Source organism: Pieris brassicae, chromosome 10 (assembly GCF_905147105.1).
Source record: "Pieris brassicae chromosome 10, ilPieBrab1.1, whole genome shotgun sequence".
NCBI lineage: Eukaryota > Metazoa > Arthropoda > Insecta > Lepidoptera > Pieridae > Pieris > Pieris brassicae.
The window spans coordinates 17,510,775-17,532,415 of NC_059674.1; the positions used below are offsets into that span (position 1 = coordinate 17,510,775).

The following is a 21,641-nucleotide window of genomic DNA, read 5'->3' on the forward strand; positions in this document are numbered from 1 at the left end:
GTGACGGCCTAGTGATTGGTGACTCTCGAACGTGAGGTTTTAAATTCAAATCTTGTGCACCAAAAGATTATTTCTTATTTTATGTAGATTTGTTTTAGGCATAGACACTAACCCACTTGACTTTAAGGGTGATTATCAAATCATGCAATCTAAAACCGAGTCCTATATAGAAACGTAATTTTTGTATTTAATTAAAACAAGGGTCCGTAAGGACAAAACTTTTTAAATTTGTTATAATTTTCTAATTATCCATTTTTAAATTATTATTATGTACAAATATCGTAATATGCTGTTTTGCTTAAATTCAAAAATGACTTTGGCAAGTTTTCCATTTGTCGGCCATGGTAGTTCTATATCTAGGGTGGCTCGTTCATTGGCAGATGGCTTTTGATTTGATTTTCCTATTGTTCTGTATACTATTTTAGTATTCAATGTTTACTAACAAAACTGATATAATTCGTATATACGTTAATAATAAATTATATCTGCTATTAATGTATTCGTTAATAAAACATACTCAGTTTAAAGCTAGTTGCATATAATTATAATATCCTTTCATCGCGGGAACGCAAGTCAAAATTAGTCAGCTGCGCGGGACGTTATTTCCAACGTTGCTATTAGCAATTCATAGCAAATAGCATGTTACAACGGTAATCGGTTTATTATAGAAAAATCGTATTTCGTAAGGCGGTGCCAAGCACAGATTTCGTCGGCAATGTATCGTAAAATTAGTTTAGTGGCACTATATAATTACGCGCCCTTTTATAGCCCTCGGTTGACGGACGAAGGGTGCGTCCCCCCGGATTCCGGATGACGGTTGTTATGACGAAAACGTCAACCCGGTCTGCGACTTGATGAATTGACACTCTTTAAAGTGTTGTTTACCTTTGAAACAAGCGACTATCGCGCCCTATTCAAGGACGATGGATGCTGTCAATAAGTGTATTTAAAATAATGAGTTTAAGTGTTCAATATTTGGACTAGACTGTTTTAAAGCAACATTCCGATCCTAGAAGACTTTTTTTTCAAATAAATGCTTGCCTTCACACAACAAAACATTGGTAAAGGAATCTTAATATACATTTTATTAATGTGACGAGCATCTACAGACAAATATAACATACACGAAAATAAAATACAAATAATAAACAAAACCATTAAAAATTATAAAAACTAAACGAAAATCGATTTTATTGTATGAGGGGAGCATCTATGGATATCCAGACCTAGCTGGTTTATCAGAAAGCTCAATCTGAACATTTGTTAGCTTTGACGTACTTCGGAATGGAGGAACAAATGGAGTGATGGGATGCCTGGGGTATCTAGTACACGGAATTTAAATATAACTTTCTACTATTGATAACTGTAAAAACCGTAAGTCCCGGTTCAATTATAGAATAAACATACTTGTTTGGTAGGCAAATAATTACAACCAAAATTCTATAAAATATATATATATGTCTGCTCCATGACCGTTTAGGTTCAAATACAATGAATGAGGGTGTAAAATAAAACACCAAACGTGAGATACATTTTATAGATTTATTATATAAATTCTTAATCTACTTTGAATTTTAACTTATAATAGTAACATATTGTAAAATGTACACCATACGTAGTAAGTAAGTATTAAGCTATAATTATTGCGCAAGACATCTTATCAGTACCTTAGTTAGAAATTACTAAAATACTTAAGTACTGGGATCTTAAGTGTTTAAAATTTAAAAAGCTCAGATTTATACCTAAATTATATCTATTTCGGTCAATATATTTACATATGATATGAGAAATTTGAAAATATTACGTTTTTGCTAAAAATAAATATATTTCAAGCACCTATTCATAAAATTTGTTAGTGAATGAATGTCTACTAAATATTAAAATATATTTTTAAATGGCCGGTTTCAATGTGAGTCGTGAAGATGAAGAAAAGAAACGTTTTTGAAAGAACAATTCTATAACGTAGATATCTAGAAAAAATATTTTTACAATTTTATTTAAAACAGTTTTGTCCTTCAAATTTAATATGGTGTAGGTACATTATGATACAAACTCTTAAATATTTATGATATGGAATCGAAGTGTCAAAAGGTACCAGTGAGTATGATATTACAAGACGAAACCTCTAGTTACTTACGATCAATTCTTTGTACAAAAATATGCAGAATTATTTTCTAAAACATCATCTACATTTATTTACTAATATACTTTATACGTATAATATTAACTGATATAACGGAACAGGGTTGCCCTTCAACATATTAAAAAAACATAATGAAGTATTCTGTATGTTTTTGTTTAAGATTGTATGACGTAAATAAAAAATCGTAATCATAAAAAAAAATTCAAGATTACTTTGACGTATACAACATTTGACGTTGACATCTTCATAGAATGATTCGATATTACGCATAAATTAAAATATTTGGCCTTTTGGCCATGTTTTTTTTTTAATTTTATGTATGTTCAATATAAAAAAATACATATAGATTTTATTCTCTAGCGAAGTATGCATACCTGTTCCGAGATATATTTTATTTAGTGAGCAAGCTTTTGTATTCAGTTACATAATATTATTGCTGAGATTTCGTTTTTAAATAATTTCACAAAGTTTCTACTTAACATATAATTTTGCAAAAGCATTTAATTGTTTTTATATTCTATTTAAATAATCATTTAAGAGTAAACAAACATACTGGTAGGTATTTACCGAATCTTTTTCTAATTAGGTGCAATGTTTAAAAGCCTTAACACTTGTTAAGTGCTTACAGCAACTTAGAGTCGTCCATTAAGGGTAACTAATAATAATAATTATAGATCAAATCGGAAAGTAAAGAGGGTCTTTCATTTCGCTATGTATTCTTAAATCCATCAGTAATCACGCATTAAATTTGTGTCGCCAACCATTATTCGAGATAAATTAATGACGACTCTAAGTACCGCTAATAGTTATTAGCATTGTATTCTTTGAAGGCTTAAAATTAAGAGTCATAAAATTATTTCGTATCAACGTTAGGGCAGTATATTTTATGTACTCTTAATAAGGAATTCTTCAAAACAAGCATTTATATTGAATGCCATTGCATTACGCTAAACAAATCTCTCGGGCGTGCTACGCACATGTGCTGACAGTGTCATGTGTGTAGCTTCCCTTACATATCACAGGCTTAAATATACATTATTTAGGGACGTGCATTCTATACGTACACTTAGACAAAATTAGGTTACTATTTACATGAATAAAGGGCAAAATAATGAGGCAAACCCACAACCCTTAGAGATTTCAAATTACAGAACGTATTCACTCATTAGTAAAAAGGCAACGAGTTTGATCATTTTAACAAACATAATTACGGATGGGGTCAAAATGTTTGGCTGTTTTATTTTAACGTAAAAAGCGGCTTCGGATATCATAGGATAATTTTTATAATCTGTGAACCTAACAATTATTTGTTTTTGTTTTATAAAACAAAACATGGAGAGGAATTCAGTTTTACAAAGAAACAAAACTATAGTTAATGATTTTATTGGTTTTGACTTATTTTAGTAAGTTAGGAAGCTCAAAAATTTATGCCCCAAGTGAAGGTTATTATCCCAATCTATCTGGTTCAATTTACGTAGTATTAATACAGTTTTGATTCTTATAAAATATTATTTAACACAAAATACAACACATATGTTTAGCTACCAAACGGATTGCATACATATGAGCAAGACATACGCAAAACTTCAAATGATATCACCGCGTCTAAATGGCAAGATTTAACTTAATGGATAAGCATACACGTACGAAAACCAACTAACAATTTTCCTACCAGTTTACGCCACCAACGAAGCACAACTCTAGTTTTCATTATAAAAATTGTCCATGAATTTCAATCACCTTCTCATGTATGAAAATATAACATTTTAAGATCACTTAGATTAACTTAGGTGAGGATGTTAAAGTGTTTGAGAGCGGCTTTCACGTACGGCACAGGTATTATCCCGTAGGAGGACACGGATTGGTACATGAGATAGGCGATATTCAGAAGCTATCACACAATCTCATTCGGATGTGTGTTTTGATTTGAGTCATTTTGTCGAGCGCATTGCTGAAAACAAAAATATTTGTTAGACACGGCATATATTTAAAATCACACTAATAATTACACGCTAAGTATAAATCTTGTATGACACACATTACTTCACAATCACAAGTCGTAACTGCTTTTCTACGACTTTGAGGCTAGTCGGGACCTGCCCGTGTGTCAATTTGACAAATGACACATGATATCCCTTAATAAATGACAGATATTTTGCGCTATATATTGTGTATATGAGGCAAGATATATATAGATTGCTATGCCTACCGAAATACTCATTGTTTGATCACTAAGCCATAAAAGCGATGACTTTAATCTTAACGAGCAATTAGGTGATCAAAGTCTCAGGCTGTACAACTGGAAACATTAATTATACTATATTAAATATCATTACAAATTCTGTACGACGAAGATGATTTTGGTTATACTGTTTTGTTTTGTTATTTATTCAGTATATATAATATATACTAAATTTAAAGATTAAATCGAATTTCACTGTTCACATATCATATATAAAGTTAAAAATAATTTAAATATATTCATCCAATCCACACGCTTTAAACAACTTATATAATTCTAATAATATTAAAAAAATGTATTTTTTTTAATGTTTCAACAAATTGTGCTTAACGTGATACAATATATCAAAGTCAGACAGTAGATATATATATTATCAACTTTAAATCTTAGGTAAGACAGACACACATTCATTACACATGTTCACACACCCACAACCAGCTTTAGTTTTGTTTTGTTTATTACTTGAGTCATTTTGTCAGGTCTTTGTATATTTGTGTCCGTGATGGAATAATGATGACATATTACCACACGACGTTTATAGTATACCAATTAAAACCATCCTCTCACAAAGACGGCCAATACCTACAGCGTGTTATAATGCAATAGGCAAATAAACTTTATTATTCACACAATCTTACTTATATTTAAATAAACTTTGATACCTCATCAAATATATAAAATAATATCAAAACAAGTAATCTGTCAATCATTGCGTGAATAAAGTTAAAAATCCATTAAAACAAACCCTCGGGCCACATTTACATGAACACAAGCAGCTTACTTTAAAACTGTTTATCTTGGCGCTAACTTCGGCTTACCTCTTGTTTCCTTTCCCACGTTTTCATCGCAGTTTTATATTTCTCAAATTCGTGACACCAGTTCGAGTAAATCTTCTGGTATTCGTTGCTTTTCTCTGGCGGTGAACATCTAAAAAATATATGATAATTGGAACTCGTGAACATGTTTTGGGGGGTGAGAATTTAAAACAGATGAAATCTTGCTTTAGATTGTAAATTGTCAAACGGAATAATTTGACGTATGTAATATGTCATCGCGTATGAACTAGAGATGCTGTTGAACAATCAATCTGAGTGCATAAGGCATAATTTCTCCGGTGAAAACCTCTGTGAACAGAATAGCATTGAAATGGTCGATCATGTTAAAATGTTACGTACTATTATAGTAACGTATTCGATTAAATTGCTCATTAGATATGTAGTCTCGGATTTAATTCCACCCAAAAATTTAAGGGCGTGTAATTTATTAAATAAAAGTAAACATGTTAAAAAGGTACGTATAATAGGGAAGTAAAAGTTCCGATAACTAAAAAAGACAAATAATTAAAAAAAAACACTGGCGGTACAATCCTAGATTTCTGTATATTTTTTTCTTAAATATCCACTGTTGCATCTCTAATAATTGATATAACGCTAACCTTTTTAGGTCTAGGCCTCAGATTTTTGTATCTGTTTCATGATCAATTGTCATTCTAATAGGCCTTATGTATGTTATAATCTGTAAATTTTGAGTTCTTAGTCCGATCAATTACGAGATTGGTCCCATTGGTGGAGCCGTGATTTGAGCGCACGCATTCTCAAGCCACTAGGCCAACGTTAATTTTACAATTATAATTATACGTGTTTGTTTCATTTACTGGAAATTTTATTTTTTGTACCTGTGCGTGTCAACAGTGATGTTGTATGAGCATAACAGTGATCCACCGAGCCAGCAATCGTAACGTCCCGCATCTGACTCTATCACAGATATAATAAGTAGTCCGTGCTCCGACGTCTCAATATACTTTTCGGGTTTACTGAAAACAAAAGAGGCTTATATTGCAACACCACTGAAAAGAATACGATTACAAGACAATCTTTATCTTTTAAAGAAGATTTTTGTAAATACGTATAAACAGCGAGTCGCTGAAGTAATCTGTCGTCAAAAATAATTGTAGGGACCTTTTTTGTTATGTTGTTTGAAGTAGTTTGTGAGCTTATTTAGTTATTTCATGGAATTTCGCACTTCACATATCCCATTTATTCAAATTATAGGATTGAATAATGTTGAAATACTACGTAGACGGTGTGATTTTCGTTTTTTATCCACACACTTACTTAATAAACTTATAATAATAATAATAATCGTAAAAACATCTCCCCATATAATCAATTGTAATTTTCTTCCTCTATTGTATCTTTTAAACCTTTTCACAAATTATGTTTGATAAAAAAGATACTAAATTTCTTAATAAGTCAATCCCAATATATTTTATTAGCCAGACCCATTCAACGAATAATCAATATAAGTAAGAATGATAAATTATTTTGGCATAGCTCCCGTACAACTCATTAAAATAACACAGCTATATTGCAAGGTGTTAACGGTTGGATAAAAGAAAATGAGAGAGAACGGAAAAGCGATACAAGAGTTTCCCCCGCGTTTTAATTATGCCCGCGGAAGTAGATAGCAGTGGATTTGGAAACACTTTAATTAATCTTGTTGCACGCGTGCACTTACTCCCTTGCTTAGTTTTTATAGTATTTACAAAGAGAAGTTATTGCTTTTCATGTGATTTTATACTGTTAGCTTTGGAAGTATTTAAATCTTTCATTTGTAGTAAGGCAACAGTACGAAATCAAGATTTTAAAGTGTTATTTATCTACGCAATGCATTGAGATTTAAGTGAAAAGTGTTGAATTAACAAATAAATTGTCGCTTTTGATGGACATATTGCCAATGTGAACTCACTTGAATGTTATAGGATGACGTCCCTTCTCTTTTGAGTAATGATACCAGGTGACGGATAACGGCTGGAGTACCTCGGGCATCTTGACAAAACTTCCCAGGTGCAGGCTTTGACCCCACGTAGCAGACACGCTTTTTCGTGATATGGACGAGTCACAAATGTCAGCTGTCTCGTTCGCCACGTCTTGGATTAATCTGGTACGAAACATGCGTATTATAAACGGAATACTTTCAAACAAGAATCCCGTATGATGGTTTTGTTGTCATTAACTAAGATATATACGTTTTACACTTTTAGTATTTCTTTTTTCTTAGGTTTTTTCCTTAATTGCAAGAGAGATCGCCTGTTAGCGATAAGGCCACTGTTGCATCTCTAAAAATTTACGTTACGCTACAACCTTTTTAGGTCTGGGCCCGGGTTTTGGTTTCTGTTTCATGATCATTTGTCATTCTAATAGGCAAATAGGTGATCAGCCTTCGACTTTTTGGTTCTAAGGCAAGCCGGTTTCCTTACGATGTTTTCCTTCACCGTTCACTCATAGAAAGAAAGTCCATTGGTGCACAGTCGGGGATCGAACCTACGACCTCAGGAATGACAGTCGCGCGCTAAAAACACTTGGCAAACTGCTTAAGCTGCTCTTAAAAAATCTTACGCCTCACAATATTTTGCGTTGGCTTTAATGAATGTTCATTACGATAATTATATTTACACAGTAACAAATAGAGCAGTAAATGTTGATTATTTAACTTTGTATATATTATAGGCATTTGAAATTCCTATTGTTTGTTCTCGTGTGATTTGTTCCATACACAATGGATTGGCGGCCAGTGTATAATTAACGAACGATTTAATGTTATCGATAGTATCGATTCGAAACTTAGTAAATAGAACTGGGTTATTAAATGTAAAAGCCGTGCAGGGAAAACTTATGAAATTATACTAAATTCAATACAGGTAACAATCATGGTAAACAAATTGTAATTTTGTTTACGGCCTTCTAGTCTTCACTAGATAATAAACCATATAAATGAGTTAGATAATAGCAATAAGGGACAAAGTATAAAAGTAATACAGTACATTCATCAAAAGAACAACAAAAACAGTGGTTCTATACATTTTATAGTATTGTTTTTATGTTAACATTCTTGCGACCCTGTCACTGTAAAATTATAATTTAATTTTATGACACTACACTAAAGTTATTCATTCCTTTAATAAACGAATCTTTTTTAAAACATACCCAGGCATGTATTCTCTGCATACGCCAGCATCGCGGTCCCAACCGCAGTACGGATCTCTTGCGCAACGAACGCATGCATCGTAGCGGCGTGCACATAACGCCAGGCGTAGCTGTAGCACTCGGCGGTCTGAGGCTGCGTAGAGCGAGCCGTGAGTGCGTGACAGTGCCATCGCCTACGAAATATGAACTTGGTTACGATCGGTGTACGAAATGTATATATATATATATATATATATATAATATTGATTTTGATTGGTAGAATTTCTATTCGTTTATCTTGCTAAAACTCTAAAAGGCCTGGACCTATCTGGGTAATTTTGATCTTGAAGTTCAGGGAAGGTTTAAACATGTGTAATATATATTATATACGCGGTAAAAAAAGACATAAAATCACAGAAGAAAGGTTTTAATTGATTGAGTGTATGAACGTGCATTAATAATGTAGATAAAAACAATGTATTAAGGACCAGAGTACAGAAGTTAGAGTATTATCTAAAATGAGGACAAATATATTCACGAATTACCCTACTATACTAAATATGGCCAAGCTAAAGACTATAATATATTGGAAAGAAAAATAATTGAATATATATACATAATTATTTTATATTCATTTGTTTTAACTCATGAGTTATTTAATAAAAAATATCAGAGTGTTAACAGAGTTAAATATCAGTACATACCTGAATAGGTTCTCCGGGAGTAATGTCGAATATGTCAAGTAAAGCTGACTGGCTGTCACCGTTGCGAGTCCACTGAACGATTTTATGAATTTTCCCTTCATCTGTAACAATCAAATATATATTAAATGTGCAGGATTTCAGACAAACTCACAGCTATACAAATAAAAACATTAGTATACTGTGAATTTAAATTGAATATTTTCATATGAGAGTGCTTTTTAATACCAGCCTTCATATAATATATAAAATAGAGCTGAGGCTACCTTCAAGATTGTAGCGCCACTGTTTTTTTTAATATAGTTATGATATATTATAAAAATATTTTTAACATCAATACAAAATAATTTTCAAGTCACAAATTAACGTTTTTAACAGAACATATTTTAGGTTTCGTCTAATTGCAAAAGCTAGCCTTTATACAAAGCTATATTTTATTTTTATATTATCCATAAACTTGGGTTGCTTTTGTAATTAGGTTTTCGTTAATTGTTCCAGCAACGTCTAGCCATAAGGAGAAATTATAATGGTTCGTTACGTTCAGGGATCAATTAGTGAAGGACTAGGGGCCCCGGGCTTCTCTGTTTATTGTGTTGATTATTTGAGTTAGCGAAAAATCAGTTCACTACGAAGTTGTCTTTGAATTTTGCTGTTTATTTTCCCTATTACCTGTTACATTGTCTTTTCACTGCTATACAAATCATCGCAGAAACTATTTAAAGTCCAATATTTACTCACGTATACGTATACGTATAAATACGCACATATAATAATTTTAAAAACTCTATAAGTAATCCTTTGTCACTCATTTTAATTAATTAGTTTTAAAAGGGATTGAAAAATGGTGGCGAGGACGAGAGACAAGTGGGAAAATTTGCAGAAGGCCTTCTCACTGTCGAAAGTCTTGTAATCCTGATTATGTAGTACTAGAATAAAGGCTATATTCTTTGGGAACCTTCAATTATAACACCAATGATTTTAATAAAGGCACGGTAAAAAAATAAGTCCGTGCAATAAATGAGCGTGATTTAGTCTACGGTGACATGATAATAACAAATCAGAACTGTGTGCATTAATAAATAGCTTGTCTAATAAAATGATAAATTAGAAAGACGTCCAGAGCGAAGCCTCAATTAATTTAAGCTGTCTCCGGTGACAGGCCCTGAACTTCGACTCCATTTCATTATGTTCGGTGATCTCGAAAATGATCAAAACTTAAACGGATTTCTATATTGTAGGAAAATATAAAACTGCTCGCTCCGGTATCTTTCTAAATACAAGCGTAACAATCACATCTGGGACGTGACGATGGAATATTTCGTTTAATCGTACATAAGGTCACAAGTTCCTTACAAAACGAATCAATTCAGGAGCGGATTAATATTCGGTACACGGATCTTAATAGCTAATTGGATTAAGGCATGTACCAAAATTACCTAACTGGGTTACAGAGTGGATGGAACGTGTTGCAGACGTCTTACAATCGCATAACATTTAATATTATGACGAAATCGTTTGATACTTTTATTAACCGACTAGCGCAACTATTAATAATATAAATTAAATATGAGTAACACATATTTAGTAAGCAATTTTGGTTGGGTTCAGCGTCCAAATCTCATCCCTACGGTCGTTCATTATAATGACTGAAGTCATTATAACTAGGGACTATCAAAAAGTCTATTAAGTTGTAGATCTATTAATAATGGCAAATCAAATAAACCATTTAACGGTTATGAACTATAGTGACTTTGATGTTATTAAATTAAAATTACAATGGCAGCTGATACTAGCGCCATTGCTTGCATATTAATCTAATCTAATCCTTAAGACTTAGTAAATAAAATACATATTAGTATCAGTAAAACTACTTATAACTATACCAACGTGAATTCGTTCGCGTGCCACTAGGAATTCTTAGGAGAATATCGAAGCCAAGAGATACGCAACAATGTTTTAACACAAAGTCTAATAAGATATAAGAGAACTAAATATGATAAAATAAAGTATTTAAAGAAAACACTTTTTTAACGGATTGAAGCTATGTATTATTATAAATCAATAATTATTTTACATAATTTAAAAAAATTCCCGACGTTTCGCGTGCTTTACAGCGTGCGTGGTCACGGTGACTGAAGAGAAAAGGTGTTGAATGTTAAAAAGTATAACAGCTATAGAGAAAGTTATATTATCTGTATTTATTTCCCCGGAGTTTATAATAATACTATCTTCAATCCGTTAAAAAAGTGTTTTCTTTAAATGTATAAAACTTAGGCTAATACAAGTCAAAATAAAGTATGCCAATGAACTCTATCAACTTGGATATAGGATGTAACTTTCATAAGACATATGGAAAAGTAAATTTAATATCAATTTGGTATTATTCCTGAATAATATAGCTCGACATCATAGGCCATAAGTTTTCGCGACAGCCGCGTGGCACCTGATTGACGCAAACAGGCGTGGATAATTACGTACGATGAATATCGCATGAACTATGCCCTTTAGGCTCGTTGCTAACATTTAATAAATTATAAGAACAGAAACAATTGGATGTGGAGATGGTGGTAAAAGTAATAATTTGTATTGCTTAAAAAACACTACTTTTCGATTTTATGTTTCGAAGTTAGAAATGAAGTTCTAATCTATATTTAGTTCTTTAAAACGCGATAAAAGATACGTATCTTTTATCGCGTTTTATCAAACAAAATAAGTATTCCAGACGCTTATTTATTATTATGTATTACTGTTCTAGGATTGTTAATTCCCCTTCGTGTGTATTACACCTTAATGGGTTTGTAAATTCATAGGTATGTATTGTAAGCCTTAGATCTGTGACGGAATATAATTATGTTTGTCGTTATGCTTCCATCACAGTAAACATTGTTTAATTGCTTTGAAAATGTTTGTATATTCATCTATAGTGGCCAGACAATATCTCTAGAAACTAAAACTTAAAAAAAAAATGGTATTTTACTCGGCATTCAGTCAATCTGTTACTGTTGTCATAACGGTGCTTAATTAGAAAAAAATACGTTACACTAATATACGAATGTAATATTTCAAATTTGTCTTTTTGTCTTTATTGATGAAGGTGTTACTGGTCCTGAAATGCCACTTGTCTTCTAACTCAATTTGCTGTCGTTCGTATCGTATTTAACAAAGTACTAAATATTTAAATCGTATATAAGGTTTGTCAATGTCTTTATTTTAAGCTTTATACTAAAGTGCTTAGGTTTAGTGTTGAAAAAACGAATTTTTTAGTGGTCAATACATGACGTATGACACAGGAAAAGACGACTCATAACTTATATTTAATAGTTTACATGATAGTAATATACCTCTAAATCTTTTAATGGTCAATGAGATTATTATTATTGTTATACATAACCAAAGTAAAAAGCTGTCTCATAATACTATCTGAAGATGGCGATCATTATGGTGATTTGATCAAAACATTCTTCAATATTATCTATATAATAATCTTAATAATAGAACTACATGTTTTACGTCTCAGAACAGATCTCTTCCTGCCTTGTATGATTTGAATGTGACAAGATAACTATTGTTTTTTTCGTGTCTCACTTTACTACACTTATGAGGGTTAATTCCGTAACCACGCAAGCATACTTATATATTTTATAAATAAATGTTAGTTAATCTTCATTAGAAATGGGTAAAAGTATACGTTCATTAAAAAGTTGTTTGCTACGTAATTTCTGTTATTAGATACAATAAAAAATAGTGTGATCAACATTCAAAGTGTAATAAAGGAAAATGAGTTACATTTTAGGGCAATCGTGTTGGCGTAAGGTTGCGTTATGGAAACTGCTATCGTTAGCCCAATAATATGTTGGCTAGAACGATTATTTTTGCCGTTATGAGTGAAAAGGGAATGGTTTCCGACCGAACCTGATATGGCATCATGTATGAGCAAAATATACTAACTTAATGACCGTTTCCTGTGCTATTTCGGTTTTTTGAATTTGGAACGTCAACGCGTTTGTATAACGTCGTACTTTTTACACAGATTATCGAATTAAAAAAGAAGTTAAAAAGGAGTTTCTTATTAATTTTAGAGAAGACAATTAATTTATATAGTCTACACGATTGTAATTTTTAGTAATCTGTGATTGTTAGGTTTGACCATATGACACATTTTATGAATTATTAAGTTCAATCTCAATTTATAAGACGATAATGTTGTTAAATTGTTATTTTTAACTAGTATTAAAACTATAAAATGATAAAAATCAACTTTGTTTTTGTTTGCTTCCCAAAATTGAGGTAAATAAACACTTTTAAGAAAATGTGTATAGAATTGACAACACGTACACAAATTGATGTCGATGTCTCATCCGACATTAGAGGCTTTTAAATTTTGACATTGTTTCATCTGATGCGATAATAGGAACAAGGGAAACCATTCACTTTCAGATCCGGGGGGCAAAACTGAAATCTGTTTATGGCAACCCCGTTTTTAAGCTTTAAGACGTGACGTCACGTAACGTTAGGGGTAAGAGGAGTTTGAAATTACTTTTTCGCTCATTTGTTGAGATTTCTTTGACGATACGGACTAAATGAACACCTTTTCAAATTGTTTTTTTATATACTTATTTTTTAATACAAGATTTTCCTCTGCATTTTATTTACGGAGGGAGCTTTGTATTGTCTTTCGTACGCGAGTTCACTTTAAATAAATTTAAAACTTATTACTATTATAATATTTAGAGATGACGATATGAGCTTTTAAAATTCGCTGTAGAGCTTTTATCATATCGTACTACAGCCACACAATGCTAAGAGGCGTTGAGAACTTGGAGAAATGGTGGTTTGTGACACAGAAGGCAAATCACGTGGCCGTTCACAATCCACATGGACTGATAGCCCTTAACTGTGTACACTGTGAGAGGCGTTGGACAGACACAAGTGGCAACAGATACACCAGTCCAGATGTTTCCTTGCTGACCATGACGCGACATGAGTTACCGACTGAAGAGATTATTTGATTAATTTCAGAAATACTTTAATTAGCCTTAGTAGATGCCGACGCAGCTTCCAATAATCCAGATACACAATGTCTATGACGTCATTAATTCTGATCACGAATGAGGGTAACGAAATAATTAAACATTGGTTCTGATCAAGCCAGAAATCCCGGTGGGCGTAAGAATAAATCGACGAAACTACTTTCAAATACAGCCGTAATTTTAATAATATATTAGAAAAATAATGGGTTCATTAATGTTATTTTTCCTACGACATTGAAAAGCGAGTGGCTTGCCGGCCTTTAAAAGGATACGCTCTTTTCTTAAAGGACATATGCAATACGTATACACTTATACGTATACTTATCGTTCCGTACTAATGTTGCCTGGAAGAAATCGCTTCTTAACGATACGGCCGTCCGTTGACTACTAACCTAGTTAACCTACTTTTTATGCGTATGTTGCGTATGTATACGATAACAAGGTGTAAATAAATAAATAAAATGTAATGTTAATATATATATATATATATATATTAACATTAAGTATATATATATATATATAACGTTCATAGTTATAATTACAACAAAATTTAGTGTTCCCATGTTAAACATTAACCTGAACTGCAAATAAATAAACTAAGCTATGTACGTGTGTATATATATCTTCTGTACACAAAGGGTATTTATAATTATGATTGCACATTTTCCCATTCAGTGAACACCCTCAGAAAAATTACCCACCATAAAGATCCTCAGACACGCCTAAGTGAAAACTTCTTTGCGATCTTCCTATATAAGTTTTATCCTTCGAGTATAAATTCACCAGCACAAAGTAGCTCTAACATCTTTATTGCTTTTCATAAAAAGTAACCAAACGAATCGGCCGAGTTTTAACTTACGATTATTGGAATCCTCTCCCTAACGCCCGTGTAAAGGATCGAAGGTTGGAGATAGCTCTGATGTTATCGGTGACGTTAATATTATATATATTTTCCTTCCCAATTTACTCTTAACAGAAATATCAGTTTTACTATATATAGTCTATGGAGAGCATTACCTAATGTGGTGAATGGTGTGGAATAGGAGATAAATTAGATTCGGAATTAATTAGAATTGTAACTCGTATATTAACAGAAACAGATAAGTGAAACTAAAGGAAGGAAAACGTTTTTTTTTAATTTTGGGTTTAGCCTAGAACTTAATTATCTAGAAAGTTATAGTAGCAATGTACAAGAGCGAACGAGACAAAGCATCTTTTGTCTTTGTCCATGTGTTGTCTATGGACTACAGTCAAATGGTAAAAAAGGATATAAGGTCTGAAACCTTTATTTTCTAAGATGGTTAGGAATATGATAACAATTAAATTTTTTAAATCTATCCTGATGAGCGTGTACCAGTGATTTGAAAAAAAGTCCCATTGTAGTATCAACCAAAAATGGCGGGTACTTTAATTTTTTTTAATTTAATTCAAATCACTGATTCAACGTACAATAAAATTTTATCTATTGTCTATTGCCATATAGATATTTGTTATCTGTTTCTCGATACACAAGAAATTCAAATATGGAATGCCCATTTTGATTTCCTTGTATAATCCCTGATTTGTTTCGTAAATCGAATAAATCTCCAGATTGACAATATGAACAAATTCGGCACGAACTTCTATCAGAGATCGCAATATGTATTTTATAGACGCCGTAAATCGAAGAACTTGGCTTTTAAATGTTTGCCAGCGAGCACTGGAGCTACTTTTATGAGAAACGCTAGATATTTTATGTGACTATTGCGGAGCCATTGATGTATTTAATACTATTTTCGTTACGATAAATTACTCGAATAATATATCAGACTTTGAAAGCTTAATTCAAGGACGTATCGAGAAATCAATAGTTTCATTATAATGTGACCTAGTTGATTGGGCGTGCTTCAATGTTTGCGTGAGTTCTATAATAAAACAGTGTAACTTTTGTATGAGATCCGTAAATTTACATTTATCTATATTCTAGACCCGACAGACGTTGTCCAGTCTTAACTATGAATATTAATTTCGAATTGGTGTATTTAACTAAAAAATGTTTCAATCTTACCAAACATCCATATTTAATTGAACTTTTAATATTAGTAAAGTATTAAAGTATACTTTTAAGTATTCTTGAATTTTCTCATTTTCCGCACAATTTTCTTAATTTTTTCTTACGTAAGAACCTTCTTCTGACAATAACAAATACAACAAAAAAGAATTAGCAAAATCGGTCCAGCCGTTCACGCGTGATGCTGTGACAAAGTGAAATAGGGATTCATTTATATCTATATAGATAGATCGATTATGTATAGATATTTCTTCTAAGACAACTGGTTCTCTCGATGTTATCCTTCATCGTTCGAGCGAATATTAAATAGACAGGATCTCCATTGGTGCCTGGGATCGAACATACGACTTTAAGGATAAGAGTATCAAGCTGAAGCCACCAGACCAACATGGTCAACAATAAATAATAACTTTACCTTTTGGTGTATTTTGTTAGTCAATATTTAAAGTAATTTATTGAATTTATTTTTGTAGGTTTTACCTTCTTACCGTCGGGGTTCACCAATGTACCTAATTTTGTATTCGTATGTCCTTATAAGGTACTGGGTATTGTAATATGCTCTACAGAAAACGTCTATTTAATATAAGTGTTGGTACAATACATTAATACATTTATATTAATCATGGAGCACAGGTTATATATTAAATTTTGTCTTAACTGGTTTATTTTTTTAAACCTAAATATAACTATCAAATATACAGTATTCACGATTTTCTTAACCTACATAGAAATAATAAAAATTAATAAAAAAACTAAAAGAATAAACTTAACTTTAATTTTATTTTTATCTTAAGTTAAAATTAAATAACTTAATATTTAGTAATGAAAATGTGTTAGGGTAAAATCTGAAATAACATTGTGAAATGGATGGCATATACATCCGCAGTCTAAAATATTTGGACCAATGAATATTATATTTGAGAAGGGTTGCAGCCGTGTCTCGTTATTTTGTATTTTGTATTAAGCGGCCAGTTATTCCGAACACGTTCCAAAGGTGTATTTTTAAAGAAGGCTTTCACGGTGGTCCTGGCATTAGGGATGCCGCCACCGCGCCACCCTCAAACTTTTTCGTACACCTTTTGATATTCAATATACTGTGGCGCTTAGGCAATCCTTTGATGAGATGTTTTATGCAAAAAACGTTGAACCGGCGAGAGTAAATGCTCAAAAGTGAACACATTAGTATTCCTAGTCCTGTTCGTGGCAGTTCAGTTTTGGGAAATAAAAATCAATGTTTATTTTCGGCGGACGCGATTTGAATTTTAATTATGGGCCTACCTAATTGTGCCGGGTGTGAGGAATTATAAAGGCGTAAGTTTTTTTTTTTTTATAAAATAGGGGGCAAACGGGCAGGAGGCTCACCTGATGTTAAGTGATACCGCCGCCCATGGACACTCTCAATGCCAGAGGGCTCGCGAGTGCGTTGCCGGCCTTTTAAGAATTTGTACGCTCTTTTCTTGAAGGACCCTAAGTCGAATTGGTTCGGAAATACTTCAGTGGGCAGCTGGTTCCACATAGCGGTGGTGCGCGGCAAAAATTGCCATCTGTTTCGGTTACGATGTTGTGTTATTAAAATTTTAGTACAGGTGTAAATTAATATAATCATTGTTACACGAACATAGGCTCCACCATCCCGTGAATGTCGAGGCTATTCAACAAAAGACACCACGGGCCTAGTGAGAAGATTGAAGAGGACAAAACCATTTGAACTAGTGAATTAGTGTTAGTGTAGTTTAATATTAAGTGCTAAGCAGTGAATGAAAAAAAATTGAACACAAGAACATATTGTCTTCCCTTTAATAGAGACTGTAAGTGTTGATTTATTTGAGTAAGATTGCAAAAATTAATCATTGTATTGACTATTTCCTGTCATTTGAATGAGCGATCGAGCCGCCATCTTGTCGAGGCGCCAAACTGTCTTTACCTCACTCTGCTCCAGGTCATTTCTGATTCATTCCAATTTGTATCGTGGTAGGAAGCAGACATATATATCACTTCCAAGTTAAACAGTAAATATTTTTCTTTATTACGGACACTGTGTGTATAATTTTCGTGCCCTAACAAGAATTACAACAGTAAGTAGGTATATTGGACACTTATGATAACAATGCTTTTTAGTAAATTAGGTTAAACTTAAATTACTTATTAGTCTTAAGTTAGGCTAGGTATAACACATGAATATTTAAAAAAAAAATCATTGTTATAAAATTTTTGACTTTTTCCTTTCGTAAAGTTTGAACCTTTTTGTGTTATATATTCAATCATTGACTTTATCTTTTATATTATTTGCTATATGTAATTTATGTTAGCTGTTACGGAATAAATAAATGAGCTGTAGTAATTTCTGTAGGTAAATTTTAATAAATCATTTTTTTTTTTAAATACTTATGCTAGGGCCTGAATTTGATCGCTTGTTAGAGATAAAGCTTTTACCTCCTCAATAATTTATGTTATCTGATGAAATAATTCTTCGCAAATGACTCAATACATACATCATGAAGTTATTAACTGTAACGTTTGTATTATACATAAAAAAATTAACGCACCATAATAATAATAACGAAAATATTTTTATTACAATAAATCTTTAGAAGACAGTCGGTAGAGGCTTCCAGAAAGTATCAATGTGGGAATCTACGTCACATATCACCATTCATTTGTTTTGCCTAGGTCTTAAGAATAATAATATATAATCAAATGAAACCAAAAAAGTCTTCCAAGCTATCGTAGTTAAGAAAGAGAAATTTAAACCTCATGTAATCGCCGAGATTTATGATATTCTAAAGTTATAAACGATATCGGATATCTAAGCACTGACTCAAAGCCCGGAGCTAACTCAAAATAGTGGACACAATGTAAGCTAAGGTAACAGTCTACTATAAATTACTTAGGAATTTCCGCTCCAATACAGTATCGAGCTCGGCAATAAATATCGTTCATTTTCGTGTGGCCAGTGCATCGATGACGCTTTGGTTATGGATAAAAATATCAGGTCTAAAAACATCAAGCTATTATAATAACGGTATGAAATCGTATCGGGATTCTTAAGGTCAGTAACAAATATTTATTTATTTATACTTTGTTACCATAATACCATTATTATACAAACAAAAAACAAAAAGTTAATAAGGTTACATAAGTTATTAGGCAAATACTAAATGTATACTAGGATACTAAGAGGATATTGATATTTTCCACCTCACCATAAAACATAGAAGAAGAAGAAGAAGATATGATGTTTTTAAGTAGTAATTTGAAATATTAAGTACTATTTGTTGTTTCAAATGTTAAATTGAAGTTTTTTTAATAAATTTTTGTCTATTAATGTACTTACTTGTTTTCTGTTACATATATTATATATTGTTTATTATATAATGTGCTTTGGCTTCCTATATTGTCCAAGTGTTTTGTATTATAATATTTATGTTAGCTGTAAGATTACTAATAATTGCATAAATGAATAAACATAAAGAAACAGTACTGGCCTAGTGGTTTCAAGGGCACTCTCATTGCTGGAGTGGTAGGTCACTAGGTGGAAAAAAAACCGTGAGGAAACCGATATTCCTTAGACTTAAAAAGTCGACGACAGGCACAGGAGGTCGATCACCTACTTGTTTGTAACAAATGACCACGGAATATACAGAAATCTCAGGCCTAGACCTAATAGGTTAGGACCTATAGGTTACAAGCGACAATAACTATTATTATTAGCCTTTTAAGAAAATCAAATGTATGAAGACTTAATTAGTCACTAAGCATATCTCTGGGGACTATTCGCCTTAAATTTGGATCGGTCCAAGGACGGAGAATGTTGTATACTGTAATAGGTCATATATTCATATATTAAATATATTCATTATATAAATTATATTTGTGTTTGACAATTATTTTTAAAATACACTGTTTGCTTACTAAGATATCGTTTCCGTTATCAAATAGCTTTTAGGGAAGCTAAAATATTTCGTTTAAAATTTTTAGCTAACGATTTTAAAACATATGGCGTCGATGTTTTAAAATTGTATTCGCATTAATATAAGATTAGACAATATTTTTATTTATTTCGATGTTTAAAAAATGTACATAATTATTGTTAAAATTCCAAATTTAAAAATCGCCGTGTCAGGCACCGATGGCTAATCAGGCAATAAAGCAAGCAATAATACAAGTAGATGCTTAAGAAAAAACATATTTAATCTGAGAATAAATACAAATATTTTTTACGTCACTTGATTATTATTATTGTAATTTTTAATACTTTAAAACTCTAACGGCCTGCTCCGGCTGAACATTTTAATATTGTAAAAAAAATATAGCCATATACAGTGATAATTTCGCGATTTACTTGTAAATATCTGTTACTTATTGAAATAAGTTAATAATTTTGTTAATACTTATTGAAATTTCCTTACAAACAAAAACACTAAAACTTTATTAATGTTTAGTAATTATTATAAACCCCGATATTCCAATTGCTTTAGTTACATATTTGTAAATAATATAATTAATCTCTTTACTAACACACAAATCTATAACATATACATCTCTATACGTATATAGTATTAATTAGATTATTTTTTGATCATTAAAAAGCTAAACTATAAACTGGCAACGATGCTTTCACGTTATTTGCATACAAGGGCTCACCGACCAACTGTAATAAGTCTCAAGAGTCCATAATACGTTAAAGTACAGTTAATGCACCTACACATATCATTTCCTTTGATCGCAATTCATGTTTACGGCAAAACTTTGACTTCATGCACTTAGGCAAATGGCTTTCCGATACTTTGAGAGCAATATCAGTGTATCATTACCTATATTATATGGACGGTGTAAATTGTTACGAGCCTCTTAATTTAAGAAACAATTTTTTATGATATCGAGAATATTGCAGGGCTGCGATGTCGAAACACTCACAATATATACAATACAAGTACAAGAAGTTTCTGTTGTCTTCTACAACCTTTTCTCTCGCTAAAGATGGGCAAGAAGGCACTTTGAACTGGCATAGAAATAATTTCATAAATTCAAGTTTATATAAATTTCAACTTAAATGTAAAATACATTCTTACTATTACTATACATTCTAACTATATGTAGCATTAGAGCGTCAAATAGCTGGTATTTTTGGTAATAAGTCCATGTTATATGAGATAAGTTTATTAGTTACAAATATCCCCAAAACGATCCTCTTTATGCAAAACATTTGTTACAAAATATTTGCACACTATTATTTGAAAATAAAGTTACCTCACAGGAATAACATCCTAAATACACTACTGGCTTAATAAACTGCAGACACATGTTGACATCGCAGACAAAATAGGAAGAGAAGTGAACTTTTCGCGACATTTATTCGCGTACTAAAAGCTATTAAATCTGTCTGGCCAGTGCGCTAACTCTAACTGAATTCCAAACCTCAAAGGGCTAAGCGTTTTGTGACTTGGAGTTCACGTAATTATATCACGATGGCTACGATATATTCGCTGACCGCTGCCCGGCTCAGCTGA

General features: G+C 31.9%; 1 protein-coding gene across 4 annotated transcripts in view; it reads right to left on the reverse strand.

The window, feature by feature from the left end:
* Positions 1-1,902: 1,902 nt before the first annotated feature.
* Positions 1,903-21,641, reverse strand: part of LOC123715019 (semaphorin-2A) — a 347,042-nt gene continuing 327,303 nt past the window's right edge. For all 4 annotated transcript variants that reach the window (XM_045669800.1, XM_045669797.1, XM_045669798.1 and 1 more), the window contains 6 exons: positions 9,055-9,155; positions 8,372-8,544; positions 7,134-7,325; positions 6,061-6,198; positions 5,204-5,312; positions 1,903-4,094 (listed from right to left, as the gene is read on the reverse strand). In XM_045669800.1, the coding sequence (XP_045525756.1) occupies positions 4,038-4,094; positions 5,204-5,312; positions 6,061-6,198; positions 7,134-7,325; positions 8,372-8,544; positions 9,055-9,155 (770 nt within the window). In that variant the 3' untranslated portion in view covers positions 1,903-4,037. The remainder of the gene's footprint in view (positions 4,095-5,203; positions 5,313-6,060; positions 6,199-7,133; positions 7,326-8,371; positions 8,545-9,054; positions 9,156-21,641) is intronic.